Genomic DNA, 23,354 nt, shown 5'->3' on the forward strand with positions numbered 1-23,354 from the left:
TGTTTGTTTGTTTGGAGACAAGGTCTTGCTATGCAGCCCAGGCTGGCCTTGAACTCTTGTTGATCCTCCTGCCTCAGCCTCCTGAATTCTGGGATTATAGCTGTGCACCATCCCTGGCTTAGTTTCAGCTTTTATATCAGGTTTATAACCAATCCAGATTGATTTTTGAGTATGTGCAGTGATTATCAAGGTTTTTTTTTTCTTAAATGATATATAATTATTTTTGAACCATCTGCTGAAAAATTCTCATTTCCCTCTTTGAATTCTCTTTATTGAAAACCAATTGGTAGGGCTGGGTATGTAGCGCAGCAGTAAAGTGTCTGCCTGGCAAGCACAAGCCCCTGAGTTCAATTCTTGGTACAAAAAAAAAAAAAAAAAAAGAAAGAAAGAAAACCGATTGGTCATGTATGTCTGAACTTTATTCAAATCTCACACATTTCTTATTCTATTCTGTCCACAAATTTTTGTTTATATACCTAAGCCAGTTTTACCTCTTGCATCTTTAAAATGTCTTGAAATCAACTTCTTTTACAAATTTGACATTTCTAGATTCTTTATATTTCCAAATAAACTTTAGATTCATCAGTTTCTAGTAAAAGGTTTGCTAGGATTTTTTTCATGTTAATATTTTGATTGAATTTCTAGATAAATATATTTTTTTGTTTTTTTAACACAAAGTCCCACTATGGAGTTCAGACTGGCCTTGAACTCATAATGTAGCCAGGGCTGCCTTTGAATGTGTGGCAATTCCTCTGTCTTAGCCTCTTAAGTGCTGGAGTTACCAAGCATGTGCCACTACACCGGCTTATAGATAAATATTTGGGGTTTTCTTTTTGAGATAGGTTATCACTATGTAGTTCAAGCTGGCTTTGAATGCACTGTGTAACCCAGGCTGGTCTTGAGCTCACTATGATTCTCTTGCCTCAACCTCCCCAGTGCTGGGATTACAGGCATGCACCACCACACCTGGGTATAGGTAAATTTTAAAGGAGTTAATATCTTAACATTTTTGAGTGTTTTATTCATGAACATAGTATATCTCTCAATTTATGTGTATCTTCTTTAATTTCTGTCAGCAGTGTTATATGGTTTTCAATGTAGAAATCTCGCATGTATCTGTAAAATTTATTTCTAAATATTATATATTTCTCATCAACTTCATTAGGTATACTTAATATTAATTTATATATGTTCCCATTTTAAGTATAACAGTTCAATAGGTGTTAATAAATTATTTTATATTTATTGATATAAAGGTAAACAATTGATTTGCTTTTTTTCACTATTTGTTGTTAGTAGATAGAAATACAGTTGCATTTACTTTTGTTTCAGATGTTGCTTACTAAAGTTCTTTTACTTTTTTATCATCTTGGATTTCTTTTACTTTTTTATTAGTACATATATGCTTTTATAAAATTGAGATAAAGACCTTCATATTCCAATTTTTCTGTAGGATTTTATCATGAATGGATATTGGATTTTGTCAAATGCTTTTTCTGCATCTACTGAGATGATGATGTGGGTTTTCTCCTTGGTTCTGTTAATGTGGTGTATGCATTTGTTGATTTGCGTATGTTGAATTATCCCTGCATTCTGGGATGAATCCTACTCATTCACAGAGTATAATCTTCTTGATGATTTGCTACATTCTGTTTGTCAGTATCTTATCGAGGATTTTTACTTCTATGTTCATTAAGGAGATTGGCCTGTATTTCTCTTTTATGGTTGGATTATTCTCTGGTTTTGGTATCAGCAAAATGCTTGATTCCAGGAATGACTGTGGGAGTATTGCTTCTCTTTCAATTTCATTAAAGAGTTTGAGGAGTAGTGGCATTAGATGTTCTCTAAAGTTCTTGTAAGCATCAGGGATGTAGCTCAGTGACACCATGCCTGCCAGGCAAGTGCAAGGTCCTGAGTTTGATCCCTGGTACCAGAAAAAAAAAGAAGTTCTTGTAGGATTCAGTAGTGAATCAGTTAGTATCTGGGCTTTTCTTTGTTGGTAGATTTAAAAAAAATTACTTCTTCAATTTAGTTGACTGATAGTGGGTATTTAAATTTTATATCATCTTGATTCAGCTTTGGTAATTCATATGTAAGTAGGAATCTGTCCATTTCTTCTAAGTTTCCATCTTATTAGAGGACAGGTTCTCAAAGTAGGTATTGATAATCTTCCGGATTTCTGTAGGATCTATTGTGATTTTGCCCTTTTTATTCCTACTTGCATGGATTTGGGTCTTTTATTTCCTTTTTGATAAGGTTGGCTAAGGGTTTGCCTATTTTATTTAACCTTTCAAAAAACCAACTCTTAGATTCATTGATTCTTTGTATTGTTTTCATAGTTTCCATTGCATTAATTTCTGCTCTGATCTTTATAATTTCCTCCCTCATACATGCTTTGGATTTAACTTGCTCTTTTTTTTCTAGAAACTTGAGGTTCAACATTGGGTTATTTGTTTGAGCTTGCTCTGATTTTCTGATGTGGGACTTCACTGATATAAATTTCCCTTTTAGGACTGCTTTCATTGTGTTTCATAGGTTTCATTATGTCGGATTGGCATTATCTTTTAATTGTAGAAACTGTCTAACTTTTTCTTTAATTTCATTTGTGACCCATTTGTTATTCAGCATGGTGTTATTTAATTTCAGTGTGTTTATGTAGTTTTTGTGGTTTCTTTTGCTATTGATTTCCAATTCATTTTACTATGATCTGATAATATGCATGGAATAATTTCAGTTCCTTTGCACTTACTTATGCATGTTCTATGAGCTAGTATGTGGTCTATTTTAGAGAAAGTACCTTGTGCTGCTCAGAAGAATGTGTATTCTGTTGTCAGGTGGATATCTGTAGATACCTACTAAGTCTTTTTATTCAAAGGTTTGCTTCAGCTCTGAAATGTCTTTGTTGCTTTTTTGGCTTCTTGATCTATTTGTGACAATGAGGTATTGAGGTCTTGAATTACAATTGTATTAGTGCTTATCTTATTTTTCATATCCATTAGTTTTGTATAGTTGGGTGCACTGGTATTTGGTGCATATGTATTTATGATTGTTATCTCTTCCTCTGGGATTATTCCCTTAATAAGTACACAGTGACCTTCTTTGTCTCTTCTGATCAGTCTTGGCTTGACATCTACTTTGTCTGCAAATAGAATAGCTAACTCTGCTTTTTTTTTTCCATTCCCATCACATGGAGTATTGTTTTCCATCATTTGACTTTCAGTCTATGAATTTCTTTTTGAGTTAAACATGTTTCTTCTATGCAGCATATTGTTGGATCTTGTTTCTTGACCCGTTCTGCCAATCTGTTTCTTTTGATTGGTGAATTGAGACCATTCACATTAATGGTTATAACTGATGTAGATTGATTTATTCTTGTCATATTATTTTCCTGTTGACTCCCTTTCTTTTCCTTCTATTTAACTGTTTTCCTTGCCTGGTGGATTCATTCTATTGGAATTCTTGGAATTGTTATCTCCATTGTCTTTTTCTATAATATCCTTCAGAACTATTTGGAGTGTTGGTTTGGTGGTCATGAATTTCCTCAGGTGTTCTTTGTCATGGAAGTATCTTATTTCTCCATCAATTTTGAAAGATAATTTTGCAGGGTACATCAATCCAAGTTGGAGCTTATTTTCTTTTATGGCTTGAAATACTTCACTCCAAGCTCTCTTTGACTTAACGGTTTATGTTGAGAAGTCTGCTGTGATTCAAATGGATTTTCCTTCATAGGTGATTTGTTTCTTTTCTCTAACAGCTTTTAATATTCTGTTCTTGTGTTAAATTTCTGGAATCTTGACTATTATATGCATTGGTAGAGTTGGGTTTTTTTTTCTAGATCATTGCCATTTGGAATTCTATGTGCCTGTTTTATCTGTATGTCCAATTCTTTTTCTATGGTTCTGAAGTTTTCTGCTATTACTTCTGTGAACAGGGTTTTTAATATCCTTTGTGCTATTTTCTGATTCTTCATTGATTCTAATTAATCTTATATTGCTCTTCTTCCCATCATCTAGCAGCTGTTGGGTTAATATTTTGTGGTCCCTTGCTACTTTTAAGTAGTTGTTTATTTGATGATTACCAACCACAGCCCTGACTTCTAGATCTGACATTCTATCTTCACATTTATTAATTCTGTTACATATACTTTCAGTATAATTTTTAATCTCCTCCATTTCTATTTGAGTCTATTTTAGAATCCAGTTCTTTTCTATGTTGGGCATTCATGGTTTTCATGTCTTTCCTAAGCCATATATATATATATATATATATATATATATATATATTTACTTTAGATTCACTAAGCATTTCCTTCATTATGGTCATCAGCTCTTTAATTATATATGTTTTGGTTTTGTCAAGAGACTTATTCATCTTTTTGTTACTTTCACTGCTACCATTTCATGAAATTCAGCTGTGTGGCTTTTTATTTCTTCCACCTCAATGCTCCCTTGATTTGCCTTGGGTAAGTTGGGAGCTATGGATTGCATCTTGCTTCCATGTTTTCTCATTTTCTTTTTTTTTTTTTTTTCATTAAGGCTTGTAAATTGCTTGTGGTAGGTAGCTTTATTACTAATATTGAGATTTTGGGGCCAGGGATTTAGCTCAGTGGTTCTGCTGCCTGTCCCACAAGCGCAAGGACCTGAGTTCAATCCTTGGCGCCAAAAAAAAAAAAAAGTGCTAGAAACTAATATTGAGATTTCTTTATGAAATGATTACTTTTCAGAGACATCTTCTAGGTGTAGTGGGCTTTTGAGTCTGTCCCAGGATCCTGCCTCTTCAGTTCATTAGGGATAAAAGGTTGGAGCCTGTTTAGCATAGTACCCAGTTCTTTGTTACTGGACTATAGTATTGTTTATGATCCCCAGACAATCTATTGGCATACAAGGAAGATCAATTGATTACAACAACTATGTCACCTTGGCCTAAGTAGTCCTATTAGTAATAACAACAGCTTCAAACATGGACTGGAAAATGACAAACTGTGATAACTTTTAATTTACTGCCTTTAAAGGTACAAGGTTTATAGTTAAATAACAAAATCTAGGCATATGAGAAAATTATGCACAGTAAATATCCACTTTATGGAGCAATTTTACCCTAAGGAGAGAAAATTTAAAAGAGATAAGAGGAAAAAAATACAGAAATAAGAGAAAGAGATTAGAAGCAAGAGTGTAGGACAAAAGAAGATTACCCAAGCCTTGGGTAACAGCTGTTGTAGTGCACAGCACCCACTGCTCCATTCCACTGGTGCGTTTCTCCCTGGATACCTTCAGAGTCATCCATTTTCACTGTGTCTCTGTAGATTCAGTCTTCCTTTCTCACACCACAAGCCAGGTGACAGGGAGGAAGGGCAGATTGCCCCTTCCTTTTTTGTGTGTTGTGGTCTGTCTCTTCACTTTCTCTCAAGTTCTAGGAAAGTGGCTGTGACTCTCTTTTGGTTTTTAAGAGTATTTTTTCATTATGACATTGGCTTGTTAAAGTGATCAGGCCACTGGTCTTCTGCTGTACATGTGACTATCTCTGTACAAATAACAAATTAAAGTGAAACTTCTTTTCTTTGATCAAATTAACCACATTTCAGTTGCTCAGTAGGCACATGTGACTAGCGGCTACTGTATTGGGTGGCAGAGATTTTCATCACAACAGAAAGTTCTGCTTCATCACTGCACAAAGTTCTGTGTGGAGAGGTAGGGTGGCTCAACTTCTGGATTTGCTTCTGTTTTCTCATGGTGTTATGTAACTTCCTCTAATTATCCCTGTATTTGCACTAAATTGAAAGTTATATGCATATACTTAGACTTTATTACAAGAGCATCTCATAGGTGACTCTGTATCCTTTCTACGACATTACAAAGAACTAGGAATTGACCATTAGGTTTTTCACCACGGATGCAGCTGTTGATCGTGTGTTGGGGCAAAAACCCAATTTGAGGCTATGTTTTAAGAGAGAAGCAAGCAAGCAGAATTGGAAGCACTGACTATAGACCATTTGGGGTTTTTTTTTCTAAAGGAAGATCAGAGATGGAGCATCCCATGGATGGGAGATAGAGCTCAATTGGAGAGTGTATAAAGTATGTGCTGGCAGGAATGACTCATCTGGGAAGGAAATTCTGATGGTGCAGAGGAGTGGAGTAGGGAGAGAGGTTTGGGGCAGTGGAGGTGCCAGGTGTAGAAAGGGTCCCTGATCTTCTCATGGAAGCCATGGAAATTCTCTTTATTTCACATCACAGTGCCTAAGACTATTGAAGGGGGCTGTGTGACCCTTCACTGTGTGCCTCAGACTCCCACACAGTGTGTGTCCTTTCACTTCCTGTGTAGAGCTCTTCTCTGGTTGTCATTTCTGTCCGAGCCTGTCACTCTGTAGCTTTCATTCTGCCCATTTCTAACTAGCTTCTAACATGCCACAGGTTCAGACATCTGCAAATAAACCCATTGAATTGCAAAAGAAAACAAAAGTCCCATTTTGGTGATCCCAAGTTGGATGTAACAACCTGGCACTTAGAATGGTCGGGGGTTGGCTGCTTCATAGGCCTCTGGGTCTCTGACCTGGTGTCCTGATATCTGCTCTATTCCCTCTATCACAGGCTTCCTTTGCTTACTCATGGTTCTTCTGCCTCTGTCACTCTGGCCTGCACATGGCCATGCTGGCCTCACTGACCTTCATTTACATCACCACAGTTTGGCTCTCACTTCAGCAGCAGAGTCTTGATCTTGTCAACATTTCCTGGATTGAACTCATGAGAAGAGGAACGTGATCGGCCTAGCTGAGGGCCTTTTTCCAAGGCCTGACCTCCCATGGGGTTGTCTGACCTTGCAGCCTTCCCTGCTCCTGCCATCTCGGCTGCTGCCAAGAGAGGCCTGCAGGATAGGAGGAATGCACGGCCAAGGGAGGTTTTAGGAGGGTTTTTGGAACAGAGGACAGTGGTTGGCATTTTCATTCCTGAGGCCATGTGAATTGTACGTAACACAGGTAGCAGCAGCATCTAAATGAAGTGCATAAGCTTTAAGTTATAAATTTTTGAATCTATTTCAACTTTCTGGTTATTTATTTGCTAGATTCTATTTTTAACAGAGTCTCAGCAAATATTTGTATAATGAATGTCTTTTGACATGATAGATAAGAATTGCTTTTCTGATTATCAGGTTTATTTAAATTTTGTACTTTTGGTTCAAAAAGAAAGTGGTTAAAAAGAGGCTCTATATATGGGAAAAAAATCAGAATTTGGCAAATGCTTCCAGACAGATCAGAATTTAAATTCATTTACCTGTTCCAATTAACAGAAAGGGTAGACTTCAAGTTCTGCTCCTGGGAGTTAAAGTTATTTCAGAATTTTAAAACTTTTATTCAATATAAATATATTGGGTATATTTATTTATTTAAGAGTATTATTATTCCCTAAAGCCAAGATGCACAATTGCTACCAATTTAATAAATATCTTGAGATTGGATGGAACTCATTTGAAGAGCAAAATGTTGTCTTAATGCCAACATGTCCTTTTAATGTATCTGGATCCAGATGTTTGGCCTCATTTGCTGGAGAGGATGCAGCATTAGCCTGTCAGTCCCCTGCTGTTTGCTGTTATTTAGTAGTGTCACAGGCTCGAAACATGCCTGCTTCTTAGGAAAGCTTGAAGGGCTTTAAATTGAGAAAGATACCAAGCCATGGTCCCTGTCCAGAGCACTGAGGTTAAAAACAAAATGAAGTGACTATAAATAAGGCATGATAATCTTAATATTAAAAAGTAGTCACAATTGCTAAATGCAGTCTTCCTTGTATGTGGCTTTTGTTTCAGCTATCAGTCAAGATCCCAAAGCATATAATCAAATCTTCATCAAAGGCTCTTCTCCCCTTCCAAGGAGCATCCAAAAACACATGTATTCCACAGTGCAAATTCTTAGCAGTGACAGAGAACACAAGCTACATCCCTCAGGTAATAGGGACCACACTATTGTTCTCATAAATCCTTGCACTCTGCTTTGTTAACCTTTCATACTTTATCTACACATTCTTGGGCTATAGTGAAATCCTTCTTTAACAATAGCATGACATAGTTCTTATGTTGTTTAATAAGAAATGGGAGAACTGCTTGGAATTCTCCTTACACTGACATGCACATTCCATTGTTCTTCTGGTAGGTACAGATTTTGCTTTTCATATAATTTTAATGTAAACCAAACAACTAGGCCACTCAAGGTCTCAGAGTAGCAGTGTTCTCCATAGTTAATGCTTTTTGTTTTTTCAGAGTTCTAGCCCCTTAGGAATGCCACTTATGTATACATCAGCAAACATTAACACTTGTAAGTCAGTAACATATAAGTGCACTTTCAAGCTCTGTTTTCTTAGTTTTAAAAATACAGGGATTTAATAGCCAATATTTTATTTAAGATTTTTATTTGTAGGTTCATAAATGAAATGAGCCTGTAATTTTCTTTTTTTATACCATACACACACACACACACACACACACACACACACACGCACACGAGGTCTCACAATGTAGTTCAAGCTGGCCTTGAATTTACTTTGTAGCCAAGGTTGGTCTGGAACTTGCAGTGATCCTTCTGCCTCAGCCTTCCAGTGCTGGGATTACAGGCATGTACCACCATACCAGGCACTCATTGGCTTTAGAATTAAGAATCGCACCATGAACTGATTTGAATAATCATTTCTATTTTTGTGTTTTCTATATTTTCAAAACAATTAGAAAAGAGAGATTATCCAGCTCCTGAAAATTTGGTAAAATATGTTGTGAAAGCATCCAGCCTTTTTTATGAGAGTTGGTTAAAAACAAGGGTAAAGATCAGGGAGTTGTGATTACCATATGAATCTCTTTGTTTCTTTTCTTTCTGTACCATTTTGGAATTTTATCTTTTTAAAAGAACTTTTATATCTTTTTCTAAGTTTATATAATCTAATTTATTGTATAGCAGCTAATACTTTTCACTTGTTCTTACATTCATATATGAGTTCATATATGTGAACAAATAGAATTGTATGTTACAACCTACTGAAAGACATGATAGGTAAAACTCTTGAAGTCATAACCATAGGTAAGGGTTTTCTAAACAAAACCCCACTGCATGGGAAACAATTTTGAAATCAACAAATGAGATCATATTAAATTAAAAAGCTTCTGTACAGCAAAAGAAGCAGACAATAGAGTGAAAAGACAACCTACAGAATGGGAAAAAAAAATTTGCCAGCTATTCCTCTGACAGAGGACTCATCTCTAGAATATGTAAAGAACTAAAAAAAATTAGACCCCTCAAAATAAAAGACCCAATCCAAAAAAACAGACAAGTGAATAGACACTTCACAGAAAAAGCACAAATGGCCAATAAATATATGAAGAAACATTAGACATTACTGGTCATTAGAAAAATGCAAATTAAAATAACACTGAGATTCCAACTTGCTCCAGAAAGAATGGCCATCAGCAAGAAATCAAATAACAATAAATGCTGGTGAGGCTGTGGGGAAGATGTAAACATTCTACACTGTTGGTGGGAATATAAACTAGTACAACCACTATAGAAGTCAGTATGGAGATTCCTCAAAAAACTAAAACTTGAAATTCAATTTGACCCATTTTATTCCCTTGCTAAGTTTCTTCTTGAAAGAGGTAAAGACACATATTACAGTGACACAAACATACCCATGTTTATAGCAGCACAATTCATAATAGTTAAACCTTGGAAGCAACTCATATGTCCATCCACAGATGAATGGACAAAGAAAATTGTGTTTGCATACCATGAAATACTACTCTGCCATAAAGAAAGATAAACTTGAGTCATTTCTAGGAAAATGGATGCACCTTGAGATCATAATGTTAAATGAAATAAATGAGACACACAAACTTAAATATCATATTATTTCTCTTATATGAGAAATCTAGAGTAAAAATAAAGAGCAAAATAAAAGATAGATAACAGTGTAGGAGAAAGGGTTCTGTAAATAGGGAAAGGCCTTATTTGGTTTTCTGCCTAATCCTGAGTAGAAAAAATTAAAGTTTTACTGGAGAAAGCGATTAATAAGATAAGAGGGGAGGCAGACAGGCAGAGCACAGGGAGAAGCCAGGTGCTTGAAACCAAGGTAGCTACCCCTTACCCACCTCCAATAAAATGCAAAGGAGACAAGAGGCAGCCACTTAAAAAGAGAGCTCTCATTTAGTATATAAATATATATCTATATAAATATAAATTTATATTCAAATGAAATTAAATTCATATAATTATAAATTATGAATATTATAAATTATAAATGTATTTATTGAAATAAAATATTTATATATTATATATTTATTCCCACTTTAGGGCTACTATATTATATTACTTAATTGCTTACTCGACCTTGTATGTTAGGTCCTTTTAACAAACTCATAAATTCTAAAGATAAGAATCTGTAGGTAGAAGATGGCACAGGGGGTTAGGGGTCTTGGGCCTGGGGTCCATCCATGACAGCCCAGGGAACCAACCAGATTACGACAAATTCCAGGGAGAGGTACAGGCTCTTGATTCCCTATAAAAGCAGTCAGAAACAAAAGGCCCACAGGTCCTCCATCTTTCTGGAGCCCCCACCTCCTCACAAGGTAGTTGTCTGTTCCTTGCTTCTTTTCTTTCTATCAAATAAAGTGTCTTTGTTTCGCCTTTTAAAGTTAGTTCCTTTAATCCTTTACTGGGGCTGGGTTTACTAATCTCGGTGAGCTGCTCAGACAATAGCACAGAGCTGTGGTGCGGTACACACTCACCTCTGGATGTGACAACAGGAAGTAAAGGGCCGGGATTTAACTCAGTGGTGCCGCCGCCTGCCTTGCAAGCCTAAGGTTCTGAGTTCGATCCCCTGCACCCAAACGAACAAACACACAAAAAAGACAACAGGAAGTAGACAGATAGATGGCTCTCAAAGCAGAAGGAGATCAGGAGAGAGAGGCAGCAGGGAGAGAGGGAAGAGAAAGGAGATGGAAAAAGGAATTGGGATGTGTTATGTACACGTACCAACTTCCTACAAGGAATCAAAGCATTATGTACTACATACCTGTACTAGCAAAGTAAACATTAAAAAAAAAAAAAAAAAAAAGAATTATAGGCCTGAGGATTTAGCTCAGTGGTTTTGCCACCTGCTGCGCAAGTGCAAGTACCTGAGTTTGATCCCCGGTACCAAAAAAAAGAATTATATTTTATAGTGCTGTGTAGATAAGTCATTGCTATAGTTTAGATCTTAAATGTCCTTGCCCTTTAACCTTATTTTCTTTTTTTGGCAAACGTGCCCTTCCTGGTCTTCTTTATTGTTTTCTTTGTTTCCTCTATTTCTTATTCTATATTTTCATTTCTAACTTCTTTCTATTTTCTTTTTTTTTCTATCTGGGTATTTTTTTCCTAACTTCTTGAACTGGTCACCTACCTAGCTTAGTAGTGCCTATTTTCCTAACACGTGCCAGCACACAAGTATCATGACACTGGCTGCTTAGGACCTGGCTGTCCCTTCCTTATTGGTTGGGGGTCTTGCAATTACATCTTCTGAATATTGCCCTTGAACATAAACATTTAGAGCTGTAAATGTTTCTTGAAAATGCTATATTCTAGTGTTTTATGAAATTGTAAGCTAGTTTTATTCTTAAACTATTATTCACAGTGATCCTTCTGTGTCTATGGGTTCCACATGCATGGATTCAGCCCACCACGCATCAGAAATATTTGGAAAAAATGATGTCTGTAAGCATGTCTTGTCATTCCCCAACAATATAGTATAAGAACTGTTTATGTAGCATTTACAATGTAGTGATCCAGAGGTGATTTAATGTGTAAATGAAAATGTGTGTGGGTTAAATGCAAGTCTATACTATTTTACATAAGGGGCCGCAGCATCTGCAGATTTTGGTATCTGAGGGCTCCCCAAAGATACTAAGGGATGAGAGTGGAACATAAGCAGAAATTAAAATGAACATGTTTTATTTTATTGGGTGAGACTTGTTTGGTGTGTGAACTTGCAGGCTTGTGTAGAACAGATAAGACACGTCACTGTTGTGAGTAAAAGTAAATTCGATATGCTGCATTTTCTCACTTCTACGGTGAATTCTTCCATAGTTCATGTGCTCTTTAATGTACTTTTTTTTTTTTGGTACTGGGGATTGAACTTGGGTCCTTGCGCTTTCGAGGCAGGCAGCAGAACCACTGAGCTAAATCCCGGGCCCTCTTTAATGTACTTTTAAATATCTGATTAGAAACTTTTTAGTTACCTTCCTGTTACTGATATTTAACTTAATGATACTACATTCTGATTATGTTGTAGTAGTAGACTAATTATGTAGCCTGTTTTCATGAAATACTCCATATGTGCATGTGCAGAATATGGATTCACAATCAGAAATTCCATCTCATGAGTCTGAATTGCTTCGATGACCACATTCTTTTTAATTTTTTTGTCTGTTTGGCCTGTCAGTTATTGAGAGTAGTGGATTAAAATATTTATTCCCTTCATGATAATGTATTTTCCAAACTTGTACATCTAAGTTTTTCCTTTATTAATTTTAAGGCTGTAAAATTAGTTGCATACAAATTTAAAATTGTGCCTTTTTGCTAAGTTCATTATAAGGAATGGATCTTCTTTATTAGTGCCTTTCACTTTAACCTTTATTTTTCTTACACTTTCACTATCAGATATTTGAGGGCATTATGTGCTGGTGGGGTTTTTTCCTAAATAATATTAATGAAGAGAATATAGCATATTGTCATCATCTGTCAATCTACTTTTTGTTTAGTTCACACATATTTACCATTGCTGATATTTTATTTTTATCTTACTGCATATTTGTCCTGCTTTTTGCTTGTTTTGTTGTTGTTTCCTTTTTCTGTTGCTTTAGATCATCAAGGTTTATGAAAATTAATGTATTTCTTTCCCACTAACTAGAAATACAACCTCTACTTCTTTGTGTGTGATCATACATCTTTAACTTATTCTAAAAGTAGTGTTTCTTCTCTTCCCATACTTACATTTTAACACCTACCCCTTTGTTTTACATGTTACTATCTAGTATTTTTTTATTGTTGCCCACATAAGGTGTCACTTTTTATACTGTTTTATTAACATTTATCTCATTGTTTGTTCAATATCTGTCATGCTTCTTAGACTTTTACCTATGGGATTAGTTCCCTTCTTTCTTTGGAAGTGTCCTTGGGTGTGGGGATCCAATGACGTTGAATTCTGTTTTTCTCTGTCTAAACACTTCTCACTGTAGAATTTTCTGGTCCTCCAACTGTGATTACAGAATGTAGGAGCAGTTAGCCATCCATGCCAATACCCCCATCCTGTGCTGGCATCAGGGTGGCTCTACCATGCACCCTCCCCCAGGTGCCTATGAGGCGCAGTGCCCCAATCAGGAGCACATACTCTTTCATGACCTCCACCACTCTGCGTATCAGAAGAAGCTTAGAAAGAGTAGGGTGTGTATAGAAAGAAATTCAGAAACAGCACTTAAAACCGAGGGAACTCATGCTTTAATAGACATTGAAATCACAAAGGAAGAAGGCCAAGTGCCTTAGCAGTCTCAAAAATATGAAGTTCTTTTTACATGGCAAATTTTGTAATATAAAAAGTTTAACGCCATCTGGAAACTGTGTAATTTACAAAAACAGTCCATGTAGGCCAAAAATGGCTAACACTGCATTTAAGAGCATGAGTGGCAAGTGGGGAAGGTGGCTGAGGAGGGCGAAGGGCTGGGGGCTGACAGGAAATATCGCTGAGGGGTCTGGCACACACAAGGGCCTAGTTCACAAACCACATGTACAATGGGTTCAGATAAAACAATACAATATGTGATGAAAATTATACAATTTTACCTTTTGCCTACTTACTAAAGCAAACCAGATTATTGCATATTTGTCCAACTTGAACCCAAACTAGCAGAGCTACATAGAGGACAGACAGGGAACCTGCATGTGCTTGCCCACTGGAGGGCCCCTGGGCAGGTGAGAGCAGGGTCAGGACCATGTCAGCAGTACCTCATCCCCTAGCAGAGTGGACTGTGGATTTTTAAAAAATGGGTTGGAGGTAAAAACTAATTCATATCGCTGCACATAAAAGTGGATCAAATTTAAGTTTTAGTAGCTAATTTTCCCATGGTATTCTGACTTGGTTAAAAACATCAAAGTAGTCTGAAGTTCACTAGTGAGAATCAAGACAGCCTACAACCTTGCTTTGCGGTCCTACCAAGGTTTCTAAGAGAAGATTTTATTGCTTATCTTTTGCATCTGATGAAATAGAGTAGGGCAAGGCTTTCCAGGTTCCTGAGCTAAAATGAAATAGATTCAATGCTATTTGCAAATGGAAAGCAAAAAATCTTTTTTTTGTAAATTTTATCAACACCCATTACTCTTCTACGAGAGAGGAAGTCAGTGGGTAAGCAGATGTTACTTGCTCTAGTCCTCATGACCCTTTTGTGCTCAGGGTCTCATCATGCCTATTGATCTTAATCTACTTCCCAACACTCTTTTGTCCTGGCTTGCAGAAACAAAACATTATTCCAGTTGTGTTGCCTGTCATCTATACCACGAATTGGTAAACTTTCTCTTAAAAGGCCAGGTGTTAGTCAGATACAGTGGCTAAGGCAGGAAGATTTCAAGTTGAAGGCTAGCCTAGGGGAGACTCTTTCTTAAAGTAGAAAATAAAAAGGGCTGGGGATGTCGCTCAATAATAGAGCACATACCTAGCATGCATGAGGCCCTGGGTTCCATCCTCAGTACCACCAAAAAGAAGGAAAAAAAAGGTTTGAAATTCTTTACTTTAGGTTTTGTGGACTAAGAGGCAAAATCAAGACTGTTATGTAGGTACTTCCGTAATCATTCAAAAAGATAAAAATTTAAGCCTATGGCCATAAAAACCAGATGGCTTACCAGATTTAGCCTGTGGGTCATAGTTGCCAACCCCTGATCTATACAAAGAAATATGTGTGAATTATACAATCTCACATAATTTTAAGTGCATAATTTTTTCAGTGTAGGCTAAAAAACTCACTTTGATTTTAGAATTTTTATATACATTTTACTCTTAAAAAAAACACCAAGTCTGACAGACAGTAAACATAAAGAAACAATGATTCTGGTGATCTTTAGATTGATCATATTATTTTATCAACTTTGTTTTTCCTTCATTGAAACTTATGTCTAGGACAATGAAAAAAATTCTATTTGGCTCTTGAGGATGAAACCAAAAACAACAATGTACTTGGGATGAAAGCCAGGTCAGTCCATAAGTTTTCCTAGCTAGCTTGATAACCACAGGAAGTTGGCTGGGGTGGAGAGATTTACTAGTGCTGAGCAAATGAGGCCATGCCCACAGGTGGGGCACAGATGGGTCTTTCCTACAGGGCTCCTGGGCACTTGGGAAAGAGGCTGGGGAGATGTGCTGAGGAAGGGATGCTCAGCCATCAATACGTGGGCTTACACGCTTGCTTTGAGGTGTATTCTTTGTTGCTGAGGACCTGATTTCATTATTTAAATGCACAGTGCTATAAATTTGGCTTTCCTTTGCTACACTGGTACTTTCATTATTATTTTTTCCTTACATAAAGACATCTTTAAATTTGCTAAATGCTTTATAAAACATTTCTCTTTCAGTGTTGGGGTCAGAGTTAGAATGTGCCATCCTTACTGTTTGTCAACATGGTTGTTGGGTTAAATGCAAAACCCTCTATGATGTAGTTCATGAGAATAACACAAACTCGGTAAATACTATCCTTTCTTCAGAAGAGTATATTAAGGAACAGGTGAAGTGGACAGTATATGCTTACAAAGTGGAGCTCACCCAAGGCCCAAACTGCACCTGGGGGTCTTGATGTTCATGTGCCTCCTGCCAGGCCCTGTATGTCCCCTCTGTATGCTGCTGATGTTTTGGGCCAGGTGGCTGCACACCCTTATATGACATACCCTCAAAATGAGACTGGAGGATTTTGACTTTAGAATGATCTAAGAGATACTTAAATTCTCCATCTAAACTTAGTACTAATATGATTTTCAACATTTCATTTCTTTATTTTAAATAAATTAATGGTCACCCCTATCTAAACTATTCCCTTGTCTGGTCCTTAAGTACACTGTCATAGCTGTAGGAAAAGCCCACCTTCATTTTCTATGGTTAATATCAACTTCTCTGTTTAGTGCTAATTCGGTGTACATGGCAGCCAAAGGTGCCCTGCCCCTTAGGGTACAGACAGGAGTCTTCTGCAGTGGCTGAGGCAGCTTGCTGAGGGACAGGCCCTGGAGCTGTGGGAACCTGGCAACGGACTGAGATAGAAGAGGTTTGCAGGACCTGGAGTTGGGAAAAGAGAATACAATTAAGCAGCTAATACAAGGGAATGGGAGATGGAAGGAGAGGTTCTGGTTCAATCTAGTTAGCCAGAGGATTTTTATTTTTATTTTAAAAATGTTTAAAAATTTTTTTTTGCTTAATAAGCAAAAGGAATAATTTCAACCTTTCCCCTCAAACTTGATAATTGCTTATGGTGGATGACTATTCAAAATTTGATATTTTAAAAAACTTTCTGAGCTTTTAAAAATAATGGCTATAAATGCAAAGTACTATTGATAATAAAACCAAGTTGTTTATCCATGTACAAAAAAGGTCAGTAATGTTTTAAAAGCACAAAGTTGCATTTTAAATCACAAATTGCATAGTTCTAAAATGCCTAGATAAGGGTTACATAAACTTTTTAAGAAAATTCAAGTTTGGCTGATAGTAGGGCCCAGAGCTTGATGGAGCAGAGCAGTTCAGGCTGGAAGCACTGTTTCAATGTGAGTTATTGCATTGTTGCTGGAATGTTACAATATCAGGAGACCAAAATTGCTACCATTTCATTATAAATCATTGGCATTTTAAAAACCATCATTCTTTTTTTGGCTAATATAAGATTTGCATGTAGAATTCCACTGAAACTTTCTATATCCCACCCCCAACCAGCACTTAAAGGCCTTAGAAAAGCTCTGTCTGCACTCCTGTGTATAAAAGGTATAGACCTCTTAGCAAAATATGTGCTCCATTTCCTCTCCCTTCCCAGAACCGTGACCAGTTTTGTACAAAATCCTGTTGAAGAATCACATCAAAGATGAGAAGCAGGGAGTTCAAGGTAAACATTTGGTGAAGAGTGTAGAAAATGCCACGAGCCTTCTGTACCCACCCCACAGAAGTCCTGGCTTTGGGTGAATCTGGCCCAGAGGAGCCCCAGGTGGGCACAGCTGGCTGTGGGTGTGGGACAGCCCCTCGCCCAGAGAGCCCAGCCTCGTGAGGTGGTGCTGGTGGCTGTGTGGGATGACTGCACTAGATGAGGGGACAGCCCAAGGGACCTCAGGACCCTGTCCATGCTGCTGTGCGCTGAATTGGTGGGCAGAAAGATGCTTCAGCATTTGGAAGAAGGGAAGAACCTTCCCGGGGATAGGAACTTATAGCCATTAGCAGAAGGGAGTCTTAGGGGGCGTTCGGGTGCTGGGGCGAGAGGGCCAGTGGGCAGCAGCGGGCCCAGCCCTGTAGTCTCAGCGCGCCAGTGGCCGTTGGGAGGGGCTCTGGGAGGCACCTCATCCCGCCGCTGCAGAGACAGCTCCTGAAGTTCCAGCTTATCTGCCCCTTCCTCCTTCTTGTTGTGCCGAGGTGACAAGTTTAGCAGGCTGAACACATCTCTTTTGGTGGCCATAGTTCCTGGAAGCCCTCTCGATGGTTTCATGGGGCCTGTGGAATGCGGGGCTGCATTCTGCCAGAACATCTTTAGGTTGTGCACAGCCTGTACCTTCTCGTCGATGGCTGCCAGCTTCAGCTTGTCTAGGTCAGGAGCATCTGCCGGACTTGAGCATGCAGAGCCTGCTGAGGAGTAGGAGAGTGCAGGTGATGGGGCACTGCCAGCAGGGGATTGGTGGCCGGAGCTTGGCGACATGTTCCGTGGTGACTTGGAAATGTGTGCACTGTAAGGAGAGCTGGGGTACTTTAGTTTAAAGAGTGGCTGATCAGACAGGGAGGCCTGGGAGTCACAGCTGGGGGACGGGCGGCCACTGTGTTGGCTTGGACTGTCTTTGAGGGATGCCTCCGAGGTGGTAGGGCTGCTGTATCCAGAGCTCACCTTGGGCAGGGATGAGCTCCTGGCTGGGGGCTTTGGTTTGACAGTGACTGGGGATGGTTGGCTCTTCTGATGGGATAGCACAGGTCTGCTGAAGGCGCTTGTTTCCGACGCCCTGAAGACAGTGGCACTGTTATTTGGCACTGACACACCATCTTCCCGATTGTGAATCTTGCCCACCTGACTGCCACTCTTCTGAAGACGCTCCACTGCAATAAGGTGACTTTGCGTCTCCTCTAGGATTTTCTGGGCCAACTCCTGGGGATCTAGCTGTGGGGTGCTTTCTTCTTGGGACTTCACTGTGCTGTCTGTCTCGGTGCTGGACTGGTCTGACTCGCCTGTGTCTGAGCTTGCTAGCTTCCCCACCTTTTGGAAGGGTGAGTTTGGGCTAGGGATCAGAGTCATCTTCACTGGGGAATTTGGAGTGCTCATGCTGCCCTTGGAGCTAACTGAAACCTTCACACCTGGAGCTGCCCCAGTGCGGGGCTGCCTGTGGTCTGGGGAGAAGCGTGTCTTTTTACTCTCCTGGTAGGCTGCCAGGGGCTCTGTGCTGATGATGGAGAAACCTTCATATTCCTCCTCTTCTTTGCTGTCGGCAGGATGGGTCTGTGGGGATAACTGGTTCCGCGGCAGGGTAGATCCCTGGGGGTAACTGTTCTTGGGCCTGTCGTAGTCCTGCCGCCCTCTGGGGCCTCCAGCTTCTGATCCCACCTCGGGTTTGGAGACAAAGCTCATGGAGGAAGCGATGGAGCTCAGACTGTACACCGAGATGGCATCAGAGGCAATGCTTTCGGCCCCGGTGGGTGAAAAGGGTGGATGCTGATAGCCCAAGGGCAGAGCATTAGAGACAGACTGGGCTGAGGCCAGTGACTCCAGGGAGGATGAGCTGTCCAGGCTGAGGCGCTTGGGGAGCTCAGTGGAATCTAAGAACAAAGCAGTTAGAATTTTATATAGGTTTGATTTTTCGTTCATAATCACAAACATCTTTATTTGCACAGAAGCTAGCAAGGAATTTCCAAGCACTATGTATCTACAACTCAGAACCCTGCAAATATGGTCCAAGTGGAAAAAAAGTCAGTCTTACATACAGACAAAAGTATCTGGGGAAGCTCATCCATACAGCTCAGACCTTTACTACCAGAGCCATCTCCAGACTGCTGCCTGTCACACAGGCCAGCAGAGGGACTGTGTCTGCCTTCCTGCCTGACCACGGCCTGGGAGCAAGCTGTGGTATCTTTCTCCTGAAACCCCATGCCTCCCACCTCTCAGCTCCAACCACCTGCTCTCCTTTCCAGTGGAAATCCTCAGTTGTATACACTTGCTGCTCTCCAACCTGCCTCTCTCTTACCTCTAAACCTACTCCACTCAGGCTTTTGTCCACTGTCCATACTCAGTGTTCACTGCTCCGTTCTGCAGAAGGACAGCCTGCTCTCAGTGACTGTTCCTGCCCAAGTCACCCTTATCTTTGTGACCCACAGGACACACTCCTCTTCCCCTCTGACCTACAGGGACCCTGCATGCTTCCATGCACATCTCCACACTGGCCTGTTCCTGGATTCCAGACTCAGGGAAGCAGCCAAGTAAGCTGGCACCTGGTCCTGCCAGGCCTTGTGCACCTTCAAAGCACCACAGAGGGAGAGGCACATTCTCTTGCCACATTCTCCCAGTGCCACTGCTCCCCTCTCACCTGTTCACCCTTCCCCACCACCCTTCAGCCTACTGCTGCATTTTCCTTTTCTCTCCAGGACTGTAAGTACTGGAAGAGCTAGGAGCTTTGTTTTACTGCTCTTCAACAGTCCCCAACTCTATCAAATATGATCACTCCTCCTCCTAGGACATGGCTGGGGGCACAGGGTCTGGATGGAAGAAAGGCTCTTACCAAAGAGAGACAGCAGGGACTGGAGCGCAAAGTGCATGGTGCGCCGACTTGCTTGTTTCCCAGTTTTCAGGATAACTTCCTCCTGACCCACCTCACAGAGATCAAAACCTAGAGAAACAAAAGACATACACACCTGCTTCCATGTCCATATGCTGGATGTGGCCAGACTGTGGGCTCCTGGGACAATTACAGGATGCCTGCAGGCTCATCGGCAAGCAGCTAGCACTGGACCTCTCCTGATTCGTCCGTGCCAAGTTCAGGCTGCTTTGCTCAGTAGAGCCCCATCTGTTGTGTGCACGTGCCACTGGCTGGCTCTCTGTGCTTGCCCTGAACCAGGTTCCTGAGAGCTGAGGACCAACTTAATAAGTTCATTAACATTATGTTTTTTCATCTATTAACAGAAGAGCAGTCTACTCACAGACCGTCAGGGATGAAAACTGGCTACTCCATTGAGCACAAAGCCCAGGATTTAAAGCTGGTGTATGAGAAGGTGGAGATTTCTCAAGCACAGGATGAGATCACCCACATGTTCTATGCCTATTGTTACCTGCTCTGGAAGTGAGCTCCTACTGGCCATGGAGGATCTGCTCATTGGGCTGAACTAGCCTACAGGGACTTCACTGCCTCTGCCAAGCCCAGGAGTGCTGCTCCCTTACTCTAATGGCTCTAATGAGACTCAGAGCAGGCACAAGAAAAGGCAGAAAGCTTTCTGAGCAAGAGGCTGGCTAATGAGCTGTTGATACAACAGTTACATAATTGTAAGAGATATTACAGCTAGGAAAGTGGTGTGCCTGTAGTCCCAGCTACTTGAGAAGCTGAGGCAGGAGGATTGCTTGAGACCAGGATGTTCAGAGCCAGCCTGGGCAACACTGCAAGACTGTCTCAGAAACAAAACAAAACAAAACAAAACAACAATGACAAAAGACATTACAGAGGCAGCCAATAAGTATCTCCCCTTGGGAAGAAGCTAGACATGAATGCTGTGACTCATGAGTATATCCAAAGTAGGGGACCACCAATCAAGACTCAGGGGCTGAGGAGTCTTCAGCATTGAAAGTCTTCACTTGGCCTCCTCAGGTCACTGAGCTCTCCCTGAGCCATATGTGAGACCTGGTGCTGGTCTCCCAGGGCACAGGGCACCTGTCCTGTGATCTTGCAATCTTAAAATAACAGGAAGTTATAATACACAATGCTGCTGTTGTTTCTTGACTGAGTGCCTGAATATGGGTGCCAAGGGGGGATCTGCCCTCCCCTTTTCATTCTGATTCAAGGATTGAAACCACTGTTCCCTTTGGAGTGAGGTTCACTGCAAGAGCCATGGGGCATTCTGATTGTTTTGGGACATTTTCCTCCCTGAACTGGAAAATAAACAATCCCTGAAAGCAACAAGAAGGTCTCAGATAATTCAGCATTTAAAAACTAGTAACTGATGATATATATGTAATATTTCTGTTGGAAACCTTTACTAGAATGATTTAAATTGGCTACTGCCCAAGAACTCAGTTGTCTACACCACAGATAGCCTAGTGGTACACTGGGCTGGCTGCTGTGGCCTCACTGAGGATAGGAAGGCCAGGTCTCAGGGCTGTGGAGCCTGTAGGGCACACGTTTCTGCACACACTGCTCACAGCACACTGCACTCCTCCCCACCCTGAGTCCCAGGACTTAAGGACTGTGAGCCTGTGCACATTGCCTACCACAGTCCCGGCACCATAGAAAGCTGTGTTAGATTTCTTGAATCTCATTAGTCTGTTCCCTGTGACACAGCTGGCAAAGGGCACTGGAAACATAAAGTTCAGAGCTGAGGGCTGGCTCCCTCACAGTCACACCACACCCGAGGAAGAGTTAGGCCCTGCAGGAGGGAGCGAGCTCCTCCTTTATAAGAAAGACATAGCTTCATCTTCTGGTTGGCATACCTCTGTCACTAGACCCAGGCTGGCCAAAGGCTGTCACAAAAGACAAGCTTCATAGGCATGGACCTGGCCTGTCTCACTCTGGTCTCCCATTGTTATTGACTACATTTATTTAGCTGTAAATGTGTTTATAACAGGAAGACTACTTAAATACATATAGAACAAGAAAAAGAAAAAGAAAAAGAAAAAAAAAACATGGAGTATACCTACTCAGGGCTTCTTTCCCCCTTGAAACAAATGGTACCAGACCTAAGAGGAGGTGGGCTGGGAAAGGTTACCTAAACATAGGTGAGAAAAGATGGCCTGGTATTGAATACCCGAGGTTACAAGTGGGAAGAAACTTTCTTGTTAAGGATTCCCTGCCCTGCAGGGTCTGATGGCCAGTCACTGCCAGCGAAGTCAGACTGTCATCTGCAAAGGCTGTCTCTGTCTCTCACATTAGAGCCCCAAAGCCAGCTACCTTGTGTCTCACCCGACCCTGCACCACCCTGGGGGTGGCTCCTAGGCCTGGATCTTCCCTCATCCACATCCGGGGGCTCTCAGGGCTGCCTGGCTCCTCCCCTCCTCCAGCCCATCACTAGCCTAGGCTCCTTCACCTTCTAAGGAACTGCTCAGAGGTATGGCATTCATCAGGTCTGTCTGCTTCTGCTAGAATGCAGACTAGCAGGACAGAGTTTTTCAGAAGTCTTTTGGTCACCACCTAGAACACTGCCAGGTATTCAAGAGAAAGCTGTGAAGTGGCTCTCAAGAAGTCTCTGGATGCTTAATGGGGCCTTGTGGGGCATTTAATCAACAACGTGTCTGTCATGAGTAAATTATAATTATGTCAGGAGCTGGTCAGCCATTTTTAAAATGGTGGAAAAGGGACAGTGAGCTTCCTGGACTGAAGCAGGACCTGCTGTGGGCAGACCTAGGTGCCTGTGGTCACACTGCAGGTGGTGTCAGTAGTACTGTTTCCCTGCTTGTTCCCAGAGCCAGTGATCGGGCCAATAACTGAAACTGTTGTTTCATGACTACAACTTTAAGCTTTCTTTAGCTGTTAATCGTGGCTTGACCTCTGACAATACTGGAATCCAGCAGATTCCTAGTAAGATGATGTGTTCAGATGAGAAAGGGGACATCATAATGTAAGGAAATGGGAAAAATATTGAGGGCCATTGGGCATCATGCTAAAGCACTGGAATCTTTGACTAAATTGTTTTTAAGTAAAATAGTTTCTAAGAAAACACTGAGAAAAGACCCACACAACTCTACCAATTTTACCCAACAAAATGAAAAATGGAAATAAGGAATCCATCATTTCAAGGATGCTGTGTCCTACCGAGAGCCGCCAGGAACTCGTGGCATCCTGGGAGCCGCCATAGCTGGACGCTGATGGAAACCTGAATGGGAGCCGAGGTGAAGTCCTGTTCCTTCTCACCAGCCTGCAGCTGGACCAGCACCTGGTGGAGCTGAGGAGAGAG

General features: G+C 40.5%; 1 protein-coding gene and 1 long non-coding RNA gene across 6 annotated transcripts in view; one reads left to right on the top strand and one right to left on the bottom strand.

Moving 5' to 3' along the window:
- The window catches only part of LOC110348851 (uncharacterized), a 37,649-nt gene extending 14,432 nt beyond the window's left edge, over nt 1–23,217 (top strand). The window contains exon 3 of the long non-coding RNA XR_002394435.2: nt 20,380–23,217. This is a non-coding gene — a long non-coding RNA (uncharacterized LOC110348851). The remainder of the gene's footprint in view (nt 1–20,379) is intronic.
- Nucleotides 13,476–23,354, bottom strand: part of Ttc28 (tetratricopeptide repeat domain 28) — a 710,286-nt gene continuing 700,407 nt past the window's right edge. For all 5 annotated transcript variants that reach the window (XM_087198497.1, XM_087198496.1, XM_021257148.2 and 2 more), the window contains 3 exons: nt 23,213–23,342; nt 19,979–20,086; nt 13,476–19,022 (listed from right to left, as the gene is read on the bottom strand). In XM_087198497.1, the coding sequence (XP_087054623.1) occupies nt 17,392–19,022; nt 19,979–20,086; nt 23,213–23,342 (1,869 nt within the window). In that variant the 3' untranslated portion in view covers nt 13,476–17,391. The remainder of the gene's footprint in view (nt 19,023–19,978; nt 20,087–23,212; nt 23,343–23,354) is intronic.

The sequence above is a fragment of the Heterocephalus glaber genome, unplaced genomic scaffold (assembly GCF_053883595.1).
Source record: "Heterocephalus glaber isolate CG9 unplaced genomic scaffold, H.glaber_assembly_v1.0 deba00001687, whole genome shotgun sequence".
Lineage (NCBI taxonomy): Eukaryota > Metazoa > Chordata > Mammalia > Rodentia > Bathyergidae > Heterocephalus > Heterocephalus glaber.